The 23,707-nt window shown below is 46.3% G+C and overlaps 1 protein-coding gene and 1 long non-coding RNA gene across 2 annotated transcripts in view; one reads left to right on the top strand and one right to left on the bottom strand.

The window, feature by feature from the left end:
• LOC311521630 overlaps positions 1 to 23,707 on the bottom strand; it is a 79,336-nt gene that overhangs the window by 39,941 nt on the left and 15,688 nt on the right. The window contains exon 2 of the long non-coding RNA XR_014711935.1: positions 21,821 to 21,907. This is a non-coding gene — a long non-coding RNA (uncharacterized lncRNA). The remainder of the gene's footprint in view (positions 1 to 21,820; positions 21,908 to 23,707) is intronic.
• Positions 3,763 to 19,104, top strand: LOC311522583 (acyl-CoA (8-3)-desaturase-like; the record flags this gene model as incomplete). Its single annotated transcript, XM_084632055.1, has 12 exons — positions 3,763 to 3,999; positions 5,127 to 5,237; positions 5,760 to 5,957; positions 6,825 to 6,926; positions 7,194 to 7,319; positions 8,310 to 8,367; positions 11,026 to 11,102; positions 12,570 to 12,667; positions 13,715 to 13,811; positions 16,324 to 16,403; positions 16,678 to 16,803; positions 18,207 to 19,104. The coding sequence occupies 12 exons, from the start codon at positions 3,763 to 3,765 to the stop codon at positions 18,256 to 18,258; spliced, it is 1,362 nt and encodes a 453-aa protein (XP_084488181.1). The 3' UTR covers positions 18,259 to 19,104.

Here is a 23,707-nt window from a genome sequence, read left to right as displayed (position 1 = left end):
ATGAATTCACAATGTTACCTTTTGGTCTGGTCAATGTTGGTGCAACCTTCCAGAGACTGGTCAACAAAGTGCTAAGTGGTTTACAAAATTTTGCAAGGGCATACATAGATGACATAGTAACTGGGCATACAATAGATGACATAGTAACATAGATGATGTTCAGTAACTCATGGGACACCACCAGGGAATCGTGCTTTGACAGCTCAAAGAGGCTGGTCTAATCATAAAACCTTCTACATGCAAAATAGGAGCAGCCAAAGTCCCTTATTTAGGACATTGAGTTGGAGGGGGACAAATATCCCTGAGCCGCTCAAAGTAGAAGACATAAATTGGCCTCTGTGCCTCAAACTAAATGGCAGTTCCAATCATTCATAGGCCTAACAAACTATTACAGAAGATTTGTGTGTGAGTTCAGCAACATTATATCCCCCATCACGGACTTGTGCAAAAAGCACCAACCCAATAAGGTGGTTTAGTCAGAGGCATGCCAAAAGGGTTTTGATAAGATCAAGATACTCTTGTCTGGGAAACCCAGAATAGTGACTAAAGGCGACACAGCGGTCCCACAGTCCCCATTTACACACCCGGGACCCCGTCACAGTGTTTACTATGCAGCAATCTACAGGTTTCAAATAATGTGCCAACATGCAGAGCTGTGATCTCTATAAGTGACAAGCACAAAAGTTGCCCAATCTGCTTAGTGGAGGAATGCGTGAGGAGTAAATGTTCCACTTATACTTCCTTCCCGACAAAAATGAAAAAACCAGGGGATTTAAACCGGAAAGCACACCTTCTCAAGGAGATGATGCTTCCCTCTTTAAGCCTGACCATGAGAGAATGGAGCGTTAATCCGGGAGGAGTCCCCCTGGTTGCCCCAGCCGCTAAGCTGAAGTCTTCTGAGAAATGTCACTCATCTTCTTCTCCAGCGGCTTCTTCAAAGTGCTCAAAATCCTCATAAAAAGGCTCTAAAAAAGCCCTGGGGTTCAGAGTCCAGATCTGTTCGCAAGCCCTGACACTGACATGCACCAGCACTGTCAACCCCAGTGCCAGCAGGGCCATCAAGACAGATGCCTTTGCCTCTACGGGAGAGACCTTCAACTCCGGCATCGTCGGCTCCTGTCGGGGGTTGGTTGAGTGGTCTGGGCCGACAGCACTGCCTCCTGGTGATGTTCTGGGATAAAACGCTTAATGGTGAGAGCCCAAAGCCTGCTTTGCCTAGCAAAATTATCACAGGGTAGCGTGACCCACTGGTGAGAGTCTGAAGGCTGTTTCGCCGAGCAGCAATCACAGGGGAGTCTCGCTAACTGGTGGGAGCCCGAAGGCTGCTTTGCCTAGTGGCAATATTACAGGGGAGTGTCACTTGCTGGCAAGAGTCCAAAGGCCAATTTGGCTAGCAGCAACAGTTTAAGGGTAGCATTACCTAATGGTGAGAGGGGAGGGGGAGCAGAACCCGGGCCCACTCTACTGGGTTCCGACACAGGTCTCTGCAAAGCAATGGACAATATACGTAGCTTAGGCTTGGGATCCCTCCCGGCTTCCTCCCTGCTTTGTCTCCAGAGCCCGTTCCCCTAGTGACAGCAAATCGTCGTCCTCAGCTCCTGCGGTTGACAGATTTCCAACCGTTTGGCTGAGAGGTTCAGTCCCTGTCGCCTGGATGGTGTCTTCTCAGCTGCTGCACGCAACTGCTCTCCTCAGTGAGCCCAGACTGAGATGAGTTGCTCCCTTTTAAATGCTACCACCACAGGCAGCATGACCAGCGGAGGTCCCACATCCTGAGAGCAGCGACTTAAGCCTCGCCTCACCAATGCAGGCTTGAGACACCCCGTCATGCCACCACAAGCGTTTAGATGAGGGTGTCAGAGGCTTACAGGGATTAGTTTTTGGCCATAATACCCAAAGGTCATTTCTCTGCTCCCACGTCCCTCCAATCAGTGATTGACATGTCAGGTACCACGTCATATTCGATGGCTACGGGCATTTTTAGTCCCAAAAGAGCTGCAAAATACAATCGATGGTCTACAGTTTGAAGGTGTGTGATGCTGGATGACTGAAATATGACCATGTATATCATTGTTGCTACCACTGTTATACAATTGCAACACATTTTCTACAAAGTGTATCATGTACCGTGTCAATGGAAAAGTTATGATTTGCTAAGTGTGTTTATCCTGTTTATATCCATGTATCATCACTGTATCTGAAGTTATGAATATTGACTATATAGATCTATATCCCAAATGTGTTTATTCCACTCTTCAGGTAAAAACACTGAAGCCAGACAGCTTTGTGTTGATGACCCATCAAAGGCAATTGACTCTCACAATGGGCCATAGAAGAAAGTCGTCCCATCCATCAAGTCTTTCTGTGGACTCCTTAGTTTCCAATGGCTGCTCCTGTGAGTCATCAAAGCCATGTAAGGGCATGTGACTTGTTCATGTGACCCTGGACTCCATCTTGTGCCTGTAATTTTCCACAAACTGAGACTGTGAGCTTTGTTTGGGACAGTAAAATTCCATGCTCATGGGAGAGGGTATAAAAGACCCTGGAAACATCATTTCTCTGGACTATATTGCGAACAAGGAAGCTCTAAAAAAGGACGATGACCCCTAAGCTGTTTGGATAATTTCCAGAGAGACTTTTGCAAACTATTCCAGCTCTGCTACAAACCTGCTACAAGAACTTTGCAACAATTGCATGTATATGACCTATTAACCATTTTAACTCTAATTCTTTTCTCTTAAAAATAAATGTTTAGATTTTAGTTACTAAAAGATTGGCAACAGCATGCTTGTTGCGTAAGATCTGAGTTATTGACCTGGCTATGTGGCTGATCTTTTCAGATGTTTTCAGAACAGAAGAACCCTTTGTTTGATTAAATTGGTTTTCAATAATCACTCGTCATAAAGTCCAGTGTCTGGCTGGTGAAATAAATGTTGGAATGCCCGAGGAGACTGCATTTTTGACTTATTGTTAACCAGTGTGGTGAGACAGACGTACACTTTTGTTACTGCCTAGGTATATCTAATGGTAGAATAATCACTAGTCTGGGGGGTGTCTGCCCTATTACTCAGCAGTTTGTCCTCAAGCTGGCATAGCTCTTTTTCAGTACATGGACAGAGGGTACATCGGACAGTTGAGTGCTCAGCACTCTAAAGGAGGGATATGTGATTCAATTCACCTCTATCTTTCGTCAACCTACTTTCCAGGTCCCTTTTCAGGGACCCATGTCATGAGACCGTTTTTAATATCAAGAAATACAGTATCTAGTAGAATTGGGAGCAATAGAGGAAGTTCCTTACCAGCACAGAGGGAAAGGTTTCTATTCCAGCTACTTCCTGATTCCCCAAAAGAGAGGTGGTCTTCAACCCTTTCTGGATTTAAGAAACCTGAACAGATTTATCAAAGAAATCAAATTCAGGATGATCACCCTCACTTCTGTTATCCCTTCCTTTGAGACTGGAGATTGGTTTGCTGCCCTCAACCTGCTGGATGCTACTCTCATGTGGCAATATATCCTGGCACAGAAAGTTTCTTCGGTTCAGGGTAAACATCATGTACTACCAGCAAATAGTCCTGCCTTCGGCCCCTCCTCAGCCCAAAAGGCGTTCACAGAGTGTATAATGCTCATAAGGGCAGGGTGCTTGGCAGGCTGCCTGATGACTCCACACACAGCTAGTGTAAAAAGGCAGAGCCTGCACAGTGTCAGATGAGGCAGGTAACAGCAGTGGGGAGGATCAGTGGGTCTAAATGTGAAGTGCAGTGATGACGCTGCAGCCAGAACATGAAGTCAAGGAGGCTAAAAAGAACCCAGAGTCTGGTGCAGGCTCCTCCCCGCGGCGCTTCACCTGGGAGGAGATTGGGCTCCGCACGGGCCGGGGGCACCCGCAGCAGGAGCGGTGGCTGGTGATCGACAGGAAGGTCTATGACATTAGCCAGTTCTACCGGCGGCACCCGGGGGGCGCCCGAGTCATCAGTCACTTCGCGGGACAAGACGCCACGGTGAGTTCTACAGGTGGTGGGAATCCACATTAACAGCTACTCTGCAGGGCAGGCTGCCATAATGAGAACTGGCGGTGGAGGGAAGAAGGAAGAGCACCTGGGTCCGTGCTGTTAACTTCGTCCCATGTTGTAAAAGATCCTTTTCCCTCGTCTTTGTTCTCTCTTTTTTTTAGCCAGTGCCTAAATACATGACGAGACTTTACCTCTCCTCTGTAACAAGTTTGTTTCCTTACTGCCCACTTGTGCAGGATTTAGTCAAAGGCTTTTTGAAAATGCAGATCAAATATGTGAACTGGATCTCATTTATCCACTGTTTTGTTGAGAAGCTGAAAGTTTTCCAGAGAGGCACAACTGTAGTTTACAGAGGCCATGCTCATGTGTCCTAATAAAACCAGCATGTACATGTGAACTTTACAGAGAGAAGATCATTGACCAAGGTGCCATGCAGCCCTATACTGCCCTCCTCTATTGCGGCTAGCATAAGCATGGGGCTGGAGGTAGATGAGAGGGAGGCCACAATACTATCCTAGACTGCAGCCATACACTGCTCTACTTACTTGAGACATGGGCTGCACCAGCCCCCAGAGCAGCCAAAATTAGGGAAATGCAAAGGTGGTTTGAACGGTAGGAGTGTGTCCAATGATTCACTGAGAACTAGACGGACTCCCAGGTTTCTTAATTTCTCAAAATTTGTGTCAATATTTTAATACCGTGATTCTACTGCCTTCCACCAATCCATCACTCACAATGCAGAAATCAAGACCAGTGGTCTCTAGTAAAAAGGGAACCCAGTCAGAGCCACAGATTTTCAGGGGGTTAAAGGGAACAGGCCCATGATCCCCTTTGAACTGGAACTGTGCAGGAGTAGTTTGTTTTCTGTATTTTCCCTGCATTCCCTTTCACTGAGCGAATTTTCCCTCTGCTCTTCATGTTGGGTTGTGCAACAAAAAGCCAAAAGAAAAGAAAAGAAAAGTCAGCATGAGCTTAGGCAGAGAAAGGAGGAGGGGACCCGCCAGAGCCACTGAGCAACCATGGTGATCTCCCTCAGTAAGGGGTTAACATGGTACCTGGCTTGTGCTCATCCCAGGTGTGTGCTTTTCTCCCCCGATTTCCTCCTACCTCCGCAGGAGTTTTTTGTCGCATTCCATGTCAACCATGCACTGGTGAGAAAATACATGAGCTCACTGCTGATTGGGGAGCTGGCACCAGATGAAATCAGCATGAAGCCCAGCAAAAACGTAAGTGCCGTGAAGGATGGCTGCAGGTTGGGATCCCAGTAGGGAGGAACAGGGTAAAATCATGCAAATCTGGGTTTCTAGTTATTTATTGGCTTCCAGGACCCTCAGCTGTAGCATTGGGCTCATTGTTTCATGGAGTCACAAGGAGGCTGCTGTGGGAAAGGGGCCCATTGGTTGTTGGCTTCTGCATGTTTTACAGCAAAGTTGAACAGGAGGGATTCAGCTCAGTAGTCATACAGGGACACCCCTCCACCCCACACCCCCCAGACACATGTATACGTCCCTCCCTATGGGTGGTGAATGAGCTGCATTCATCAACCATAGCCTTTTCCCACTGTTGGAGAGATCCCACGAAGAAGCACAATCAGTCAGGTGCATCTTATCCTACAGTGTCCAGCCACACCCTCCAAAGGAGCAGAGTCCAAAGGCTTTTCTAGAGTAAGCAGAGAAACACCCCCACCACTGAGACTTCTGTGCTGCACATCCAGAGCACAGAGTGTGCAATGTTGAGTCTCCCCCCAGATACTGCTGGTAGAGGATTTCCGTGAGCTACGTGCCACCATCGAAAGGATGGGACTTCTGAACCCCAACGGCCTCTTCTTCTTCCTGAATTTCCTGCAAATTCTGCTGCTAGAGGCTGCCAGCTGGATCACTCTCTGGTACTTTGGGACTTCCCTAGTACCATTCCTCATCTCTGCAGTGCTGCTGACAACCTCCCTGGTAAAGTCCCTATTCTACAGTATACAGCAATAGACCAGCCTGTTCCTTCCATACACTAAACACCAGTTACGTGTTCCTATTCCATAGCTGTTCCCCTTGTGGGTAGCTCTCCTTGGGGTTTTGTATATAAACCTGGTATGTTCACCCCAGGCTGTTAGATCACTTTCATGAAAAAAACAACAGCTAGTGTGGTGACACCGGTTCATACCTCTGTTCATGAAAAAACTGTTCTCTGCCACTTTACAAGGTTGAGGGCAGGGTTCACTGGCAGTGGACTAGGGCTACTCCAAGTTATTATGTTTCATATTTGTGCCATTGCCAAAAAGCAGACTGCTAGCACTAATGTATTTCACTCCGTGAGTTCTGCTATAATGAAAGACCCTCTTCGCAACTTGGGGCCTGATTCTCCACTGCCCTAAGTAGTCATTTACACCTGCATGCATTGAATGTAAAGTCTTGCTATGGGTGTGAGTGAGTAAAGAAATTGGATTTGGTAACATTTTATACTCACTTTGCACTACTATAAATAGTACACAACGTGCAAAGTATCAAACAGATACTGTTGGTATCAAACAGAGACAGAGTCCTTTGGTACTTCTGCAGATGCAATGGCCAGATTGAATTTAACTTCAGCTACTGGTCAGTTTGTCTATAAGTTCCTGTGTCCTTTGCCCTAAGGATTGATTGTGCAAGAACTGGAAATGTTTCCCAAGTATCAGCAGACAGAGGATATCTCACCTAGATGGGACTGTGGGGTGAGGGGATACTGACAGGACAATGAGGGAGGAGTCTCTAGGATGAACGTGTAGAAAATAGACATTGCAGTACCTTGGCTTTCATTTTCTCAGTGATCCTTTCCCTTTCCAGTCCCAAGCTAGGTATCTGCAACATGATTTGGGACACTTCTCAGTATTCAGCAAGCCCAAATGGAACCACGTGGTTCAAAAGTTTGTGATAGGCCAACTGTTGGTAAGTACCTGATCCTGATCCTGTGAGTGCTAACTGAAGCTTCAGTAGGACTGATTAATATTTGATATCCACCTGACTTCAGAAAAAGCCTCACTGAGGGTCTGCGCTCTCTCTCTCTCTCTCTCTCTCTCTCTCTCTATATATATATATATATATAGCAAGGAGGGGAACATAGTCTAAATCAAAGAGGGGAGAAGAAATAAGGGATGAGATTATTCCTTTTTTTGCAGCCTTGTGGTATGTATCTTCTGGTCTCCTTTCCCACAGGGCTTGCCGGCCAGCTGGTGGAATCTAAGGCATGCCCAACATCATGCTAAAACCAACTGCTTCCTCAAGGATCCTGATCTCAATATGCACCCTTGGTTTACTTTAGGGAAGGTGCTCTCTGTGGAGGTGAGCATGAGGGACAGCTTGGGTTAAAGAAAGATTCCAAATCGGAGATGCTGTAAATGGATAGAAACAAAGTGTCTATTATGTAAGGCTTCAGAGAAGCTTTGCTACCTGCATGTCAGGCATGCTGGGAAAGGGCTGGTGGGTACATGGCCTTGTGCTTTAAAATCTCATTAGTTCCTGTGAGGCATGCAGATATACACGAAGAAAGAACAGAAACAGAGAGAAAAAGAGGGCGGAAGAGAGGAAAGGAGAAACCCCCGGAAAGTTAGTGATATCTACGCTAATAGTTTAGGTTGCCTTTGTGTTTCCATTCTAACACTCCATTTAAATTGCTTATCACAACTTCTCAAAAGTTCTTCTTCCAAACTGAATTACTCAGATGTGGTCTCTGCCCAAAGGTGAATATTTTGGAAAGGTTGGAGCAAAAACAGTTGAGCAATTCTTTTTAAAATACAATGTAACATGGAGGCTGCAGTAGGCATATCCTGCAGCAGCTTTTCATGTCCAAATGAGGAACAAGAGAAGGGATCTGAACAGCTGTAAAGTCCTTTCTTTTATGGCAACTCCCATAACAAGATGGTTCTCCCTGCTCGGGGTACCAACCTGTGCATTTTCTATCCCATCTCCTACTTCTCCCCATCTGAGATTGCTCCTGTGTTTAATAAATGCGGGACAAGTCCATTGCCTGCCCGTTCTGCATGGGTTGGTGCCTCTGGCAGGGAGGCTAAGGGATGAAAGGAGAGTATTGAGGAATGAACAAGAGACAAACCTCCCATCCCAGGCACGTGCCTGTTGTATTCTAGTTACCTCTGACAGACACTGACCGTTACTGCACTCTGGTTGCACTTGTGCAGTTTGTCGTTACCAGTAAGGTCATGTAACCTGGGAAGTGGCTCAATGGGTAACTCTGAGGGTGGGGAAGGGTTGGAAAGCATGTGCCTGGGTCTCTTTAGCCCTGCTGACCTGCCCTGGTCCTCTCTCCCTTCACAGCTCGGGATGAAGAAGAAGTTCATGCCTTACAACCATCAGCACAAGTACTTCTTTGTCAGTGAGTATCTCTGCTTCCCCAAGAGCACGCATCGAGCAGTTGCTCCAGACTCCTGAATTAATTCCTCCCAGGGGGGAAGGGCAGAGAAAGGACTCCCCTTCCTCTGTCCAGTCTGACAGGTCACAGTGTGTGAGAAACTGAGTGTGGGACACAGGATCCTCCTCTCTCATCATCTCCTTGTCTTCCTATGTTGTCACCCCTCTGGAATCTGATCTCTTCTGGTCCTAACTAGCAGCACCACGTCTCTCCTCCCCCACTTCATCGTTCTGTGACTCCCTTGTCAGTCTTAAACTAGCAACAGAAGGGGAGAGTGCTAAGGGTAAACACAAGTAAATTTACTGTAAATTTACATAATCATCTCTCAGGTTCAAACAGGATGTCAAACAGTTTGTGTGTGTTGTCTTGGATCACCTGTGCCTTGGCGCTGAAAGTTTAGGCTGTTCTTGTAAGTGAGTCCTGGAAGGCCTTGAAGTCCTTGGCAGCAAGTGTTGGGGCTGAAGTGAATGCCTGACCAGGTGAAGATTCTTTTTGTGTCCCCAGAATCTTCTCTGCCTGCTTATGGGGTTCCCCTCAGGTTTGGGCATAGAGGCCCTACCCACAGAAGTTACCTGTGACTGAGACCTCCCCCTCTTCCTTAAGGCATGCGGTGGGGATCTGCTCCTAGACATATGGGAGTATCGACCCCAGTAAAGCCCAGGAGGTCAAGGAGGTGTGTTACAGGGATGCTGGCCAGGCTGTGCTGGCCTAGCCCATTGCAACTTGTGTAGCAGTACACTGTATAGGGCACCTCTGGAACTCCCTGTAGTGTGCCTTGCTATCCTGAGGGGACAAAGCTCTCTACTTCATGTAGGACAGAAGGAGCAGCCAGGAGATGGTGATAAGAAGTGCATCTGGAACAGAGGTGCAATTGGATGTCGTCCTGGTACCAGGTGATCCCAGTCTTGATGCTGAAGTGAGAAGAGGTGGCTGTTCTTCTGTCAATATGTATCTCGCTAACAGGATGGGCTTGCTTATGAGTGCCGGGGTGGTATCAGTCTGGGTCTCAGCACTGCAGTTGGAACCAAATGTCTCTTCTGGGCCTTCATCACAATCAGCACTTCATCACAGCACTTGATGTCAACGTGGTCTTGGATGGTTTGTCTCTGGAGCTGCGCTTTGAGTCCTCCCTGCAAGATGGCCCCATGGAACACCCAGAGCTGTGCATATGATTGGTGAGGGTCTGCCCCTGCGTCTTTCAAAGCAGAGCATCTGCCCCTTGCATCTTTCAAAGCACAGCATCAGATTTGCTCTTCTCTTTGCTCAAACTCAGGGCATGATGCCTGCCTGTGGGGACACCTGCCATGAATTTGCCATCTCAGCTCCATCTTAGTGGTTCCTACCTCTTCAGGATCAGATGTGACTTCCATAGATTGCCCAAGGAAATGTAATTTGAGCCTCACATCCCTGGATTTCTGAGTGTAGAATGAGGAGAGGCAGATTGAGCATTTGTTGGGATACGGTCCTTCAATGACGCAGAACAGAGATCTGCCATGCCTATCAATCAAGGGCATTAAAATATTGTACAATGAACAGGGATGAAACTTCACACTGCCATACAGGAAGGTGTACAGGGGTCAGATGATTTGGATGTTTTGTTTTGAAATCCAATTAGAAAACAAAAAGACCTAAACGAAGATAGAACTTCACACTATTCAGTAAACACTGAAATGTAAATCTAGTAATGAATAGATCAGGCACTGACCAGGTTCTGTCTCACTGCCATGGACAATAAGAGGGAACTGAGGGAAAGGGCACAATTGCTCCGCTCTTTATGCTGTCACATGGTAGCACAAGGAAGCATGTGTGACTCCAAAAGACACTGCTACTTAGAACAAATTCAAAGTTCATAAACACAAGGCACATGTGCACCTACAATGAGATCCCTGTTTACACATATTTGAAGAAGAATCAGTAGTTGCCTCAGTGCAAGTGAGCATGACCTAATTACATTCATTCTCTACAAACTGATTACAGTTCCAGTAATACATGGACTTGGCCAATTTTATGAAGTTGAAAACAAAATTTACTGGGAGGAAAATTAAACAAAATAATGTGAATAATAACTGGAAATTGTGTTAGAAAACGTTACTATATGCACAAAAAAACCCCACAATTCCACATTCATGAAATAAAGTTTCTTAAGTTTAAAAAAAAATCATCCTAGTTAAGGAAGAAAGTGAATGCAGCAATAAAAAAACAACAATATTGAACAACAAGAACAAATGGAAATTAGCAGTTATGAAATGGACAATCGATTAGGAAAGCTAAAGGTATCAATGAACAAAAATATACGGCCAGTCAGATTAAGGACAATAAGAAGGAATTATTAAAATAAATCAGGAACAAGAGAAATCGTAGCAAGTGTGTAGCTGCATTACCAGACAGGGATGGTGAAATTGTCAGTAATGATGCTGAAAAGGCCAAAGTGTATTTCCATTCTGGATTTGGACAGAAGCAAGCTGATGTATTCACATTTTACTGTGATAATAAGACACATTCTCTTGCAGCAGTAAATAGGGAGGATGTTAAACAGCAGCTGACCCCTCCTGTGTAGCTGGTGTCAATGATTAGCAGATGGGATTAGTAATATCTCTATCTTCTCCTCATTCCCTCTTCCAGCACTGCCCCCATTCCTGTTTCCTGTCTACTTCCAATACTTTCCACTGCACAAGACAATCCAGAGAAGAGACTGGGCGGTAAGTGTTGCCTAATGACGACTGTGTATATACGACGACCCTTGAAGGAACAAGAGTATATGAGGTGTTACACCCTTAGAACGTTCATTTCACAGTGACCATCTGATTTGTGAGTTTGGGTAAAAGTCTGGATGAATACCAGTACTTTCCTAAGTACCCTACTACAATAAAGGAGCTGTTATTGGGACTGGGCCTGGAGTTTCTAAGATTTATTGTTCTGGCCTGGGTGACATCACTATTTCAGGTATACAATGATTCATGTGGAAATCCAGGTTTCATTGCTTCCATGACAAGAATGTAATTGTCCTGTTTTCTGGTCACCATCTCCACAGATCACATATTCCGTAACCTTAACCCTGACCCCCTAATGATACGAACCATCCAGGATCCCCTTTAACAGACTATTACACTAAATATGCACAGTGAGCAGTGTTGAGAGGGAGGAGAGCAGAAGGGAGGCTGTAGTATTGTGCAGTGTGTTTGGTGAGGGAAGTTTGGTGAAGAAGGTGCTGGAAGCCTGGCATCCCTAGAGGGGGCACAATGAAGCTTCTTTGCTTTGAGGTACAATAGTTGTGATAGAGGCAAGGTGTGTGCCTGTAAACAATGATAAACTGGCAGGTGGCTTAGCTTTTTATTTCCTTGCTTTTGTGTCAGGTATATTGAGTGTGTAGCAACTTTAAAGGTTTCATAACAGAGTATTTGGGATAGTAATTACTCTCTGTGTAGTGGTTTGAAGATGGATATTACTAAATTGTCTCTCCACAGTGAATGTTGTGACTCGCTTTCAAATTAAAGAAAATTTTCACGCCCCCTCCGCCAAATTTTTCCTGTGTGTACGATGTTCAGCACACTGCGATCTAGGAACTCGGCACCTGCTCCCTATTCATTACCCTCTATAAAAGCTTTGACTAACTGGGAGCTGAGTGTCTCTGAATCTGCCTCTCACCCGCTATGCTCTGGCCATGGCATTTTCGCTCTGATAGAAAGCTCCACCCCTCAGTACTGAGGGAGGAACTCGCTAGAGTGAGATGTGGGTGGCAGGGCATTTCTAATAGTGGATAATCCTGGCTCTGGAAATCTCTCCTTTCAGGGCCACTTGTTTGATCTGAACCACTCACCAGGGACAGTTTGCTCTCTTTTAGCTTTTTCAATGTGGCCTTTGATCATGGTGATAGGCACAAATGTTAATAAATAAAACAGCTATACAGTGGATGTGCACTACAATGCATAGGGAGGATCAAAGCAGGGTGTCTAATGCTACAGGACACTGTTGGGGGGCTGCAAAGCTGCAGTCTAGTGTTTCTCAACCCTAAATTCTTCAGGTGTGCTGTGGGTGGGTACCCACTGGTCATACCCCAGTCACCAGGGGAGAAGAAAAAGATCAACGGAATCCAGCAGTTTCTAGGACCCAGGTGGGGACAGAGGCAGGGCATGATTTGTTATTCTTCTTCATCTCCTCTCTGGCAGGACCTGGCCTGGATGCTGAGCTTCTACATCCGATTCTTTCTCACTTACGAGCCCTTACTGGGGGTGAAGAGTCTCCTGGGGTTCTATCTGCTGATCAGGTATCGTTCACTGATCCCACAACTCCCTTTGGCTGTGCCTTCTTCTCAGCCTCGCTCTGTCTCTACTTTCTGTCTCTTTGGGCCTTGACACCATCTAACCCTTCGGTCTCATTTTCCAAATTGCCTCGTTTTCCTGTACCCAGTCAGATCTCTCTCTAATGCAAGAGCAAATATTTTGTCTGGGAGACTGGAATTAGACTCTGCATCCCTCAAGGGATGGCCTGTCCTCCAATTGCTGTGCTGAGAGACAGCATGGAAGTTGCAATCACTGTAACAAATGCTTTCAAGCAAATTTTTTAGTGGATCTGCCAAGTAGGGGACTGTGATGTGACGCCAAGTGAGGTTACACTGACCCGGCAAGATGACAGAGAACTGTGCAGGAGAACAACGGCAGCACTGAAGAGGAAATCTGCACTTACCTGCTCGCAGTTGCTGTGACCAGGGCAGCAGGAAGCATGCAAAGGAAAGAGAGATATGTTTTCATGATAAAATATGTTCTGGTCATTACAAAAATAGCTTGGTTTTAAGATCCTTCTACAGCCCCTAAATTTGTTTGGATGCCTGTGGTAAATCACTAACTCCCAACAGCAAGGCAGGGGGCCAGCAGGGCAAAATATCTGGTTTGCAAAATAACCTTCAATATGCAAATCAGGCACATGCCTATTCTGTGTCTCCTCCTACCCTCATCCTTCCTGCTTGTTTGATGCATCATCTTGTGTTTTGTCCTCAGTTAGACTGTACATGCTTCAAGGCATGATTGTAACTTCTGTGTGTGCACAGAACTTAGTACAATGGGCCCTGATCCTGACTCAGATAATACATGGTTTCCCTTTGTGCCATCCTTTTTACTGACCATTGGCTGGCTGGAGTATGCAAATGTTTTTCTGGAGTCTGACTGTTTGGGCAGACATTTAACTCGACAGTTGCTGGCTTGGGTCCATGGGATTGTCACGTGCCTGTGTTGTAGTGTTCAGGTAGATCTATAGATGTATTAGTGGATTGGGCAAGCAGAGAATCGGTGACTGCCTTGTGTGTTTGTCTCCACAGGGTTCTGGAGAGTATCTGGCTTGTCTGGGTGACACAAATGAATCACATCCCAATGAACATTGATTACGATAAAAACCTGGACTGGTTCTCTACCCAGGTACGATCTTTCCCCTCTCACACTCTGTGCCCCTATGATATGAATTCCAGTCCAGAGGTACATAGGCACAGGGAGCATTTCGGATGTCTAGGTGTTGGGGGTGTGATAGGGCCTTCCATGGCTGGGTGGCAAAGTGGCTAGATCATTAATCAGAGAGGGTAGTAGGGGGGCCTAGGCCCTCCCTTTCCACCGGGTCCCAGCCCAGGGCCCTGTGTAGTTTAATCCCTAAACAGGGGAGATGGGGCTCCCTCCCAGCGGGGGTGCGGGTGTTAACACCAGTTTCCCTGGGCTACTTCCTACTAAAGTCTCTCTAATTTGGGGCATGGCCCTACTAGTCCAGTGGCCCTGCCGTTCGGGCTTAACTGCAGGCTCCCGTTGGCAGGGGAAGACTTACCTGGCTCCAGGGGCTGTGCTGGTTGGCAGGTCACTGATCCGTCCCTTCCAGCAGGCAAACAGAGAGCTCCTGCCTCCTTGCCAGGCTGCCCCCAACTGAGAGCCAGGCTCCCTTCTTTTCTCCCCCTCCACGCCTGGCATTGGCTGCAGGTATAGTGGAGCCGGGCTAGCTGAACCCAAAGATTTTCTTTAACCTCTGCTGTGCCAGGCAGCAGTTTCTCTGCTTCCTCACAGGGGGCCAGCAAGAAACTCATGGCTGCGGCAGGGAGGGATGTACAATGGCTTGGAGATAAAGGAGGAAGATGTGACTTTTGGTCATCACCCAAACCAGTAAGGGCTTCTCTCAGCCTTTCTCCTGAGGAAGTGAGCTGTAGCTCACGAAAGCTTATGCTCTAATAAATCGGTTAGTCTCTAAGGTGCCACAAGTCCTCCTTTTCTCTCAGCCCTTTGTAACTTTGTTACCACTTGTAACTTTGGATGCCTTAATCCTAGGCAGCTGTGGCCCAGAGCCCTTGCCCCAGTGGCCAGCCCACAAGCATAAAGGTCCCACCCTGGCTCCGGCAGCCTAATTACTCCTTGCAGGGTGACCCCAAAAGCTCTTCTGGTCCTAAGTCTCCCCAAACCCACCCGACCCTGAGTTCTTAACTACCAGCCTCTCAGACTTTCCCCCTCCCGTTTGTCACTCCCGAAGGTATAAAAACAGCCCCCAGTTATTAATTCTCTTTGGCACAAACTCCACAGTTTGCACACTCCTTGGGGTAACAAAGAAAAAAAAATAGAAAAAAAAATCAGATTCCAACATGAAATAGTAAGGAAAAGCAAACAAGTTACACAGAGAGCAAATATGACAACTCAGGGTTCACACTTTGATATATTAGAAAAGGGAATTTGTCTAAGAAGTTATATTTTGCTTCTGAACAGTTGCTCAGCACACCCTGTGTCACTGGGGGATCCAGTGTTTCACAGACAGCCTCCCTTAGTTTCTGGATAAAAAGTCTCAGACACAAGCCTGCTTTTAAAAGGCTTTACTTCCTCCTCTCTGCCCACCCCCCAGTGACTTATGGTTATTCAGAGCAAGGTGGGGTGTGTGAGGGGAGGATTCCTAGTTATCTTAATGTTTTTCCAGAGGGGTAGCCGTGTTAGTCTGTGTCAGTAAAAACAACAAAGAGTCCTTGTGACACCTTAAAGACTAACACATTTATTTGGGCTTAAGCTTTTGTGGGCTAGAGCCCACTTCATCAGATGCATGGAGTGGAAAATACAGTAAGCAAGTATAAATATACAGCACATGAAAAGATGGAAGTTGCCTTACCAAGTCGGGGGTCAGTGCTAACAAGGCGAATTCAATTAGGGTGGATGTGGCCCATTCCCAACAGTTGACAAGAAGGGGTGACTATCACCAGAGGGAAAATTACTTTTTGTAGTGACTCAGCTACTCCCAGTCTTTATTCAGGCCTAATTTGATGGTGTCATGTTTGTAAATTAATTCCAGTTCTGCAGTTTCTTGATGAAGTCTGGTTTTGAAGTTTTTTTGTTGAAGAATGGCCACTTTTTAGTCTGTTATTGAGTGTCCAGGGAGATTGAAGTGTTCTCCTACTGGTTTTTGAATGTTACAATTCTTGATGTCTGATTTGTGTCCATTTATTCTTTTGTGTAGAGACTGTCCAGTTTGGCCAATGTACATGGCAGAGGGGCATTGCTGGCACATGATGGCATATATCACATTGGTGGATGTGCAGGTGAACAAGCCCCTGATGGTGTGGTTGATGTGGTTAGGTCCTATGATGGTGTCCCTTGAAAAGATATGCGGACAGAGTTGGCAATGGGGTTTGTCGCAGGGACTGGTTCCTGGGTTAGTGTTTCTGTGGTGTGGTGTGTAGTTGCTGGTGAGTATTTGCGTCAGGTTGGGGGGCTGTCTGTAAGCGACAACTGGCCTGTCTCCCAAAGTCTGTGAGAGTGAGGGATTGTCCTTCAGGATAGGTTGTAGATCCTTGATGATGCGCTGGAGAGGTTTTAGTTGGGGGCTGTAGGTGATGATTAGTGGCATTCTGTTACTATAACTTCCATCCAGAGAGATGAGACATGAGACCACACTCACTTTTCTCTCTTCCTCCTCCAGCTCCAGGCAACATGCAACGTGGATCAGTCTCTGTTCAATGACTGGTTCACTGGGCATCTGAACTTCCATATTGAGCATCAGTGAGTATGGGCCCGCGCCTAGGGACAGGAACCCTGTAGAGCATCAGTGAGTGTTTCCCAGTGGGAGGGTTAGGATCTTTATGGGGAAATCAGTTGGTTTGGACGTCTGAGGAAAGATGGTATTTCTGTGGGGCACCTGTAGATATAGGCCTTGGAGAAGAAACAAAAACCCTATATGGGACCATTTCAGGTTCCTGGAGAGGGGAGAGATCCCTCTGGGGCACCGGGAAAGGGTATGAATCCTAATTCAACTTCTTCTCATTCTCTTTCACAGCCTTTTCCCCACAATGCCTCGACACAATTACTGGAAGGTGGCCCCCCTGGTGAAGTCCCTGTGTGCCAAGCACGGCATCGAGTACCACTGCAAGCCCCTTCTCACTGGCTTTGCAGACATTGTGCAGTAAGTATTGATCTGGAAGATTCAGTGCACTAGCAGATGAGAGGAGTCCACAGCACTGCAAACTGGAGGACAGGTGCACAGTATGAGATAGTGAGTAGAAGTGATAGATATGATGGGACTGGATGGGTCAGGGCCCTGAAAGTGTTACAGGGAGCCTTTCACCTCTCAATCACTACGTGAAATCTAACTGCAGGTTGCTAAGAACCAAGTCATTGGTAATGACTAGTTATCAGCTGACAGCCTGGGTCAGAGTTGTTGGTAGGATTCTAATTTTAGTTCTTACTGGACAGGTGTCCGCATCACAAAACTTACCCTAATAATTGGCCCTGTTTTTTCCTCTTGTTGATTAATGTCAGCAGAGATGCATAGGATGGAATGGACTGTCGAAAGAATTGCCCTTTGACCCCTAGAGGGATCCTCTAGATAAGGAAGGAGGTATACTGGCAGGGGACAGCATAAGGAAACTGCTCCAACCACTGCCTGTCATACCTTTTCTGAAGAGAAACTGGACTTCAGTTTCTTGGGATGGGAGACAAAGGACTGTCACAGATCAAAAACTGGCTACAAGCCAGAAAATAAAGAGGTAGGAAAATGGCCCATTTTTATCCTGGCAGAAGAGGTTAGTTGTGGGTTATCACAAGAGCCATCAGTATTAGCATGTTATTTAATATATTTATTAAAGATCTGTCAACGGGGGGAGCAGAGAGCTGGTACAGTTTGCAGATGACAAATGTATTTAATTCAGCCAAGACCAGGGAAGACTTCGGAACCTAACAAAGATTGGTGACTAGGTAACACAATTGCAGATGGAACTTACGTTGACAATTGCAAGATAATGCACAGTGGGAAGAATAATTTAATTTGAAATATTCATACACCTTGGTTGGTTTCTAAATTAACTGAAACAATTGAAGAGAAAGACCCAGGTACCATTCTGGATAACTCAATGGCGAATTCTGCTCAATGTGAAGCAGCAGTCAAAAAAGCAGACAGTGTTCGGCTCCATAAGGAATGGGATAGAGAATGCTGAAAATATTATGCCACTGTTTAAATTAATGAGAAGCCCTCACCTTGAGCACTGTATTCACTACAGGTAACCCCATCTCAAAAAGCATATAACAGAAGTAAACTTGGTTCAGAGACATGAGATTAAAGGCATAAATAAACTTCCAAATGAAGAAACATTAAAAAGAACAGGACTGTCTACATTAGAAAGGATACAGATAAGAGGGGATATGCTAAAAGTATATCAAATTATATTTAAAACACTGTACTAAAAGAATGCTAAGGTGGCAGAATCAAGCACTCAAAAGGTAGGAAATGTCAGAGTTAAGATAAAGCTACTGGGCTGACGTAGCACAACAATTACTATGGTTAATTGGGCTCCCCTCTCTCTCCTGCAGCTCTCTGAAGGATTCTGGGGAGCTCTGGCTTGATGCCTATCTGCATAAATAAGCAGCAGCACCATGAGACATTCCGAATACAGCAGAAAAACAAACAAACAAACAAAACCATGAAGCCTCTGTAAGGCTAGCAGATATTGGAGATGGGAAAGCCTGGCCAGTAGGAGGTGGCAGTTGGTGGGAAAGTTTGATTCCAGGAATGATGTTTGGTTTTTAAAAACCCATTCATTTTCCTACACATGCTTCTTCCATTGCTTCTCTCTGGGGCTCAGAAATGGGAACGGTCTTCTTGTTCTGTGTTTGTACAGCACCAAGCACAATGGAGTCCTGGTCCAAGACTAGGTCTCCTAGCACCACTCTAATGCAAGTAATAAATTAAAATAAGGACAATACATTTTTGCATCAAGGATTGGGGTTCAGGCCCCCCAAAGAGAAGGCGCTTTAGGAGTGCAAACAGCAGCCACTCTGTTTTATTTTATTCTCACTATCGCTGCCCTAAAATATTTTCCTAATTCTTTCCGTGTTCTTCTCTATTTTAGATTGTAATCTCATTTGGGTAAAGCATGGGTCTTACTGCTTGTAAAAGTCACGAATACATCTAAATAAACATTTTCACTCTGTCTATGTGGAAGCTTGTTCAGCTCCATCCTACCAAGAACTTCCAAAGGAGTTGCATCAACTGTAATTGACATGATTCAGTACATCCACACTTTACGCTAGTGCCCATATTTAGTGAGCAAGCTTCTCTTTTACCCTGTCTTAACACTATTGCTTTGCTCAACTGAGTCAGCAGCAATGCCTTCTGAGTATATATGTCCTAGAGCAGTGGTTCTCAAACTAGGGCCACCGCCGCTTGTTCAGGGAAAGCCCCTGACGGGCCAGGCCAGTTTGTTTACTTGCCGCGTCCACAGGTTCAGCTGATCGTGGCTCCCACTGGCCACGGTTCACCGCTCCAGACCAATGGGGGCTGGGGGAAGCGGCGCAGGCCGAGGGAAGTGCTGGCCACCCTTCCTGCAGCCCCCATTGGCCTGGAGCCGCGAACCGCGGCCAGTGGGAGCCGCGATCTGCCGAACCTGTGGATGTGGCAGGTAAACAAACATTGGTGAGGCCTCATCTGGAGTACTGTGTCCCGTTTTGGGCCCCACACTACAAGAAGGATGTGGAAAAATTGGAAAGAGTCCAGCGGAGGGCAACAAAAATTATTAGGGATCTGGAGCTCATGATTTTTGAGGAGAGGCTGAGGGAACTGGGATTATTTAGTCTGCAGAAGAGAAGAATGAGGGGGGATTTGATAGCTGCTTTCAACTACCTGAAAGGGGGTTCCAAAGAGGATGGATCTTCTCCATGGTACTAGATGACAGAACAAGGAGTAATGGTCTCAAGTTGCATTGGGGGAGGTTTAGGTTGGATATTAAGAAAAAAATTTTCACTAGGAGGGTGGTGAAGCACTGGAATGGGTTACCTAGGGAGGTGGTGGAATCTCCTTCCTTAGAGATTTTTAAGGTCAGGCTTGACAAAGCCCAAACTGGGATGATTTAGTTGGGGATTGGTCCTGCTTTGAGCAGGGGGTTGGACTGGATGACCACCTAAGGTCCCTTCCAACCCTGATATTCTATGAAAGTTGGAGCTGAGGGAAATCTAGCAGGTGCTGAGAAAAACTCAGGTCACAGAGAGAAATGTGGGAGGGACAGGCCCGCCGACAGCAATTCCAGGCCCAGGGCAGAACAGTCAATGGGCCCCTTAGAAAGGGATAGCTGAGGTTTGACTCGTGCAGGGCGGGCTGGAGCCAGGCCCTATGCTGCTGCTGGCCCGGCATGGCGTCGCCACACGGGCGTGGAGCTGGACCACATGCAGCAGCTGGCGAACGCGCGCACAAGCCGCAGACCTAGTCCGCCTGGCATTTGGGCATTGCTGTGCCTGTGCTGGCTGGTGCCCAGCAAGCTGCTGCTGGCTATGCTGCTGGGCATGCACTTCTAGCACGGCCAGGGCTTTCACATGCCCACCTGGCTGCCTTCACCGCCGCCGGTGCCACCCTGCACGTGCCTAGGAGCCCTGCGGCCCATCCTGGCAATTTAAAATTACCCAGGCCCCTGGGCAATTGCCCTCTTTGCCCCCCGCCCCCTCCCTTCTCCTCCACCATCGGCAGGCCTGGGGAGGGATGTCATAAACACAAGAACAATTCCGTATCTGGTGGTAGAAGGTAAGACAGAAATTACAGCTGTATTGAAGGAAGGACAAATTAATTTCCTGGATACAATCCAATTCGGCATATACATCAAAATGACACTTCTAATTAAGTTTTAAAAACCCCACAAATATCCATTTACATTAGCAAGAACCTTAACAGCAAAACTACAGCTAAAGCAAAACAAAAAACAAAAAAATAGAGAGAGCTTGAAATTGCAGAAATACCTCCCGGCAGGAGGTTGTTGCACCCAACTGCTCTCCTCTTTGGTCATGCCAAATTGAGCTGAGCTTTTAAATGCTACTGCCATTGGCAGCATGTCCAGCAGAGGTGAGGGAGCATGGCTTTCGGCATCTAAAGCTAACCCTCACCTCACCAGTGTATGGGTCATTCAGTCCTTTGTTCAGAGCTTTGTTTGTAGAAAAGTTACTCAAGAGGTAAGAAGCAGAAATGAAGACAAAATAGAGATGATGCAGCTGACCTTTATATTCCTTTTGCCATGTGGTTTGTATTTCCTGTGTCCCAAACACAAGCTTTACAGCACATGGCATGGAAAAGCTTTAGAGGCCCCTGTCCATAGGCATGCCCCTACAAGTCCTGGTGTAGCCCATAGCTTCTTTCAATGGGTTCTTTGTACAGCTGATGACCCTTGATGGGCCATTGAACAGGCTAAGCAGTGCTGATGCCAATCTGTCTGGGGTGTCACCCAGAAACACAGCACAAGTTTTGAAATATAGATATAATGTACATATCTATAACTCACAATACACAGGCAATACAAACATATAAACAAGATCATCATACTTGGCAAATCAAAACATTTTCACAGAGACGTTACATGACATATCTAATCAGATTCCTTGCAATTTTATAATACTGGTATCAACAATATCATAATGTGACTCCCATATTCTGTACAGCAACACAGTTGGGAGGGATAAGATATTCAATTCACCTCTCTCTCTTTCTCCAACACACTTTCCCCCTCCATTTTCAGGCACCATCTCATGAGAATATTTTTTATATCAAGTAGTACAGTGTCTACTGGAATTGGGAGCAATAGAGGAAGATCCTTACCAGCACGGAGGGAAAGGTTTCTATTCCCACTACTTCCTGATTCCCCAAAAGAGAGGTGGTCTTCAACCCTTTCTGGATTTAAGAAACTTGAACAGATTTATCAAACAAATCAAATACAGGATGATCACCCTTGCTTCTATTATCCCTTCCTTGGAAACTGGAGATTGGTTTGCTGCCCTCAACCTGCACTATGCTTACTCTCATGTGGTAATATATCTTGGCCAAAAAACGTTTCTTCGGTTCTGGGTAAACACCATGTACAACCAGCATACAGTCCTGCCTTCAGCCCCTCCTCAGCCCAAAAAGTGTTCACAAAGTATATCACGATGTGCAAATTTCAATATTTCCCTACCTGGATGATTGGTTTGTTCAGGGAAGATCAAAGTGTCACGTCTAGAACAGCATCCTTGTCATCAGACATCTGTTATCTCATCTAGGTCTAAAATGGAAAGTAAAGAAATAGATATTACAACCAACATAGAGACTAAATTTCACAGGAGTAGGCCTCTACACCATATTTACCATGGCTTACTTGCCAATGGACAGGTTCCAGTACATTATGTCTCTTTCTGAGAGCCTCATGTCCATCTCAACGACAGTGTCTGTGTATCTGCAACTATTGGGACACATGGCTTGGTGCATATATGTGATTCAGCATGCCAGATTTCACCTCTGATGTCTTTAAGCCTGGCTTCACTCAGTATATCTTCCAAGCAGACATGACCTCTTCCTGCTGATTTGCATACGTGCATGAGTACTTCAGTCCCTAAGTTGGTGATTAGGCCCTCAGAACATATGCAGAGGTGTAGCCAGACAGACAGCCCCCCCCCCCCCCCCGCCCTCAGACCAGCATTGCTGGAAACACAGGAGGAAGCAGGAACAGGGCACTTAACATATATTCCAGCATAGCCTTTGAAGCTGTGAAAGCACAGGTGTGCTGCTACAATGTGCCTCTGGGAACAGATACAAGGATTAAGCTCACAGCAGGCAGAGGCCCTGTGACAGACATGGCTCTTAGCCCCAACTAAATAGCGTGATGCACACACACCAACATCCTAGGTGGGAAAATATTTACCCTGATAAAAGAAATGTCCAGTAGTCGAAACTTATTGTTTCTCTCCTTTGCAAGTGTAAACTACTCTTGCGAAAGCTGGCGTCACCCCGACAGACCAGCCTCAATTTGGCATAAGAAAGGAGAAAGAGAATAAAGGAGTACAGAGGTATAAGTAGGGGACCTACAGCACCATGATTTTTGAGTGCTTTTCACTATCTATCTGCTGGTCAGATAAGTGACAGCCTCCCAAGGCTTCTACAGCTAAGAGGGTCCCTACGCCTTGTCCCTTATTCGTCTTTCCGCGGAATTGAGTGACCGATCCTGGCTTGGCACCGCTGGAATCGAGAGATGCAAGGAGGGTAAGAAGCACCCACACCTGATCTCCTATCTTTAGTGTACACATATTTTGAAATAGAGCTCTATACTTTGTTTTCTTTCTTTGGGATTGTGGCTTCAGTTTTGTAACTTGTTTGTGTGTGTAACATCTCTACATTTAAATAAGTAGGCACTAGCAATTTTGTAACCACATGATTAGAATCTAGCTTAATAAATTTTGGTAACCATTTATGCATAAGCCTGACTTGTTTTCTCTGGTTTACTGTAAAGCAGCCAACACAATTAAAGAACCTCAGCCGTTTTGGCTCTAAAGCCTGGCCATTAGGTGAGAGTACTAAGAGCCTAGCGTTGAGTTGTGCCGCCTCCACGGGGCAAACTCTTGGGGCACCTGTCAGTCAATCCTGGCTGCCCGCTGCGAAGGAGCTCTGAGCTCTAGCAGTTAAAGTCACGGGTGTGGAGAGGCTCTTAGTGCTGCCATTGGGGCACCTGTCAGTCAGTATTGACTGCCCGCTGCGAAGGAGCTCTGAGCTCTAGCAGTTAAAGTCACGGGTGGTTAGGACCTTGGGGCATCCGTCAGCCTAGCCCGGGCTGCCCGCCGCGAAGGGACAGTGCGTCCTAGCGGTTAAAGTCACGGATGGTATAAACGGGCATAGCTGGCACCTCACCAAAGAACATATGCAGAGGGATTCCAATTCTAGTAAGAATCATGTCCACCAAGCGCTTGGGGGCACATCTGGGCCAACTTCAGGATCCAGCACTTTGGATTTCCAGAAAGTCTTGTAACACATAAATATGCTGGAACTTTGAGCTATTCACTTGGCCTGCAGATCATTCATCATCATCATCAGG

Source organism: Lepidochelys olivacea, assembly GCF_965140295.1.
Source record: "Lepidochelys olivacea isolate rLepOli2 genome assembly, chromosome: 6".
NCBI classification, from domain to species: Eukaryota; Metazoa; Chordata; order Testudines; family Cheloniidae; genus Lepidochelys; species Lepidochelys olivacea.
Note: the sequence above shows the minus strand (reverse complement) of the source record. Positions and strands in the feature narration are given on the sequence as shown.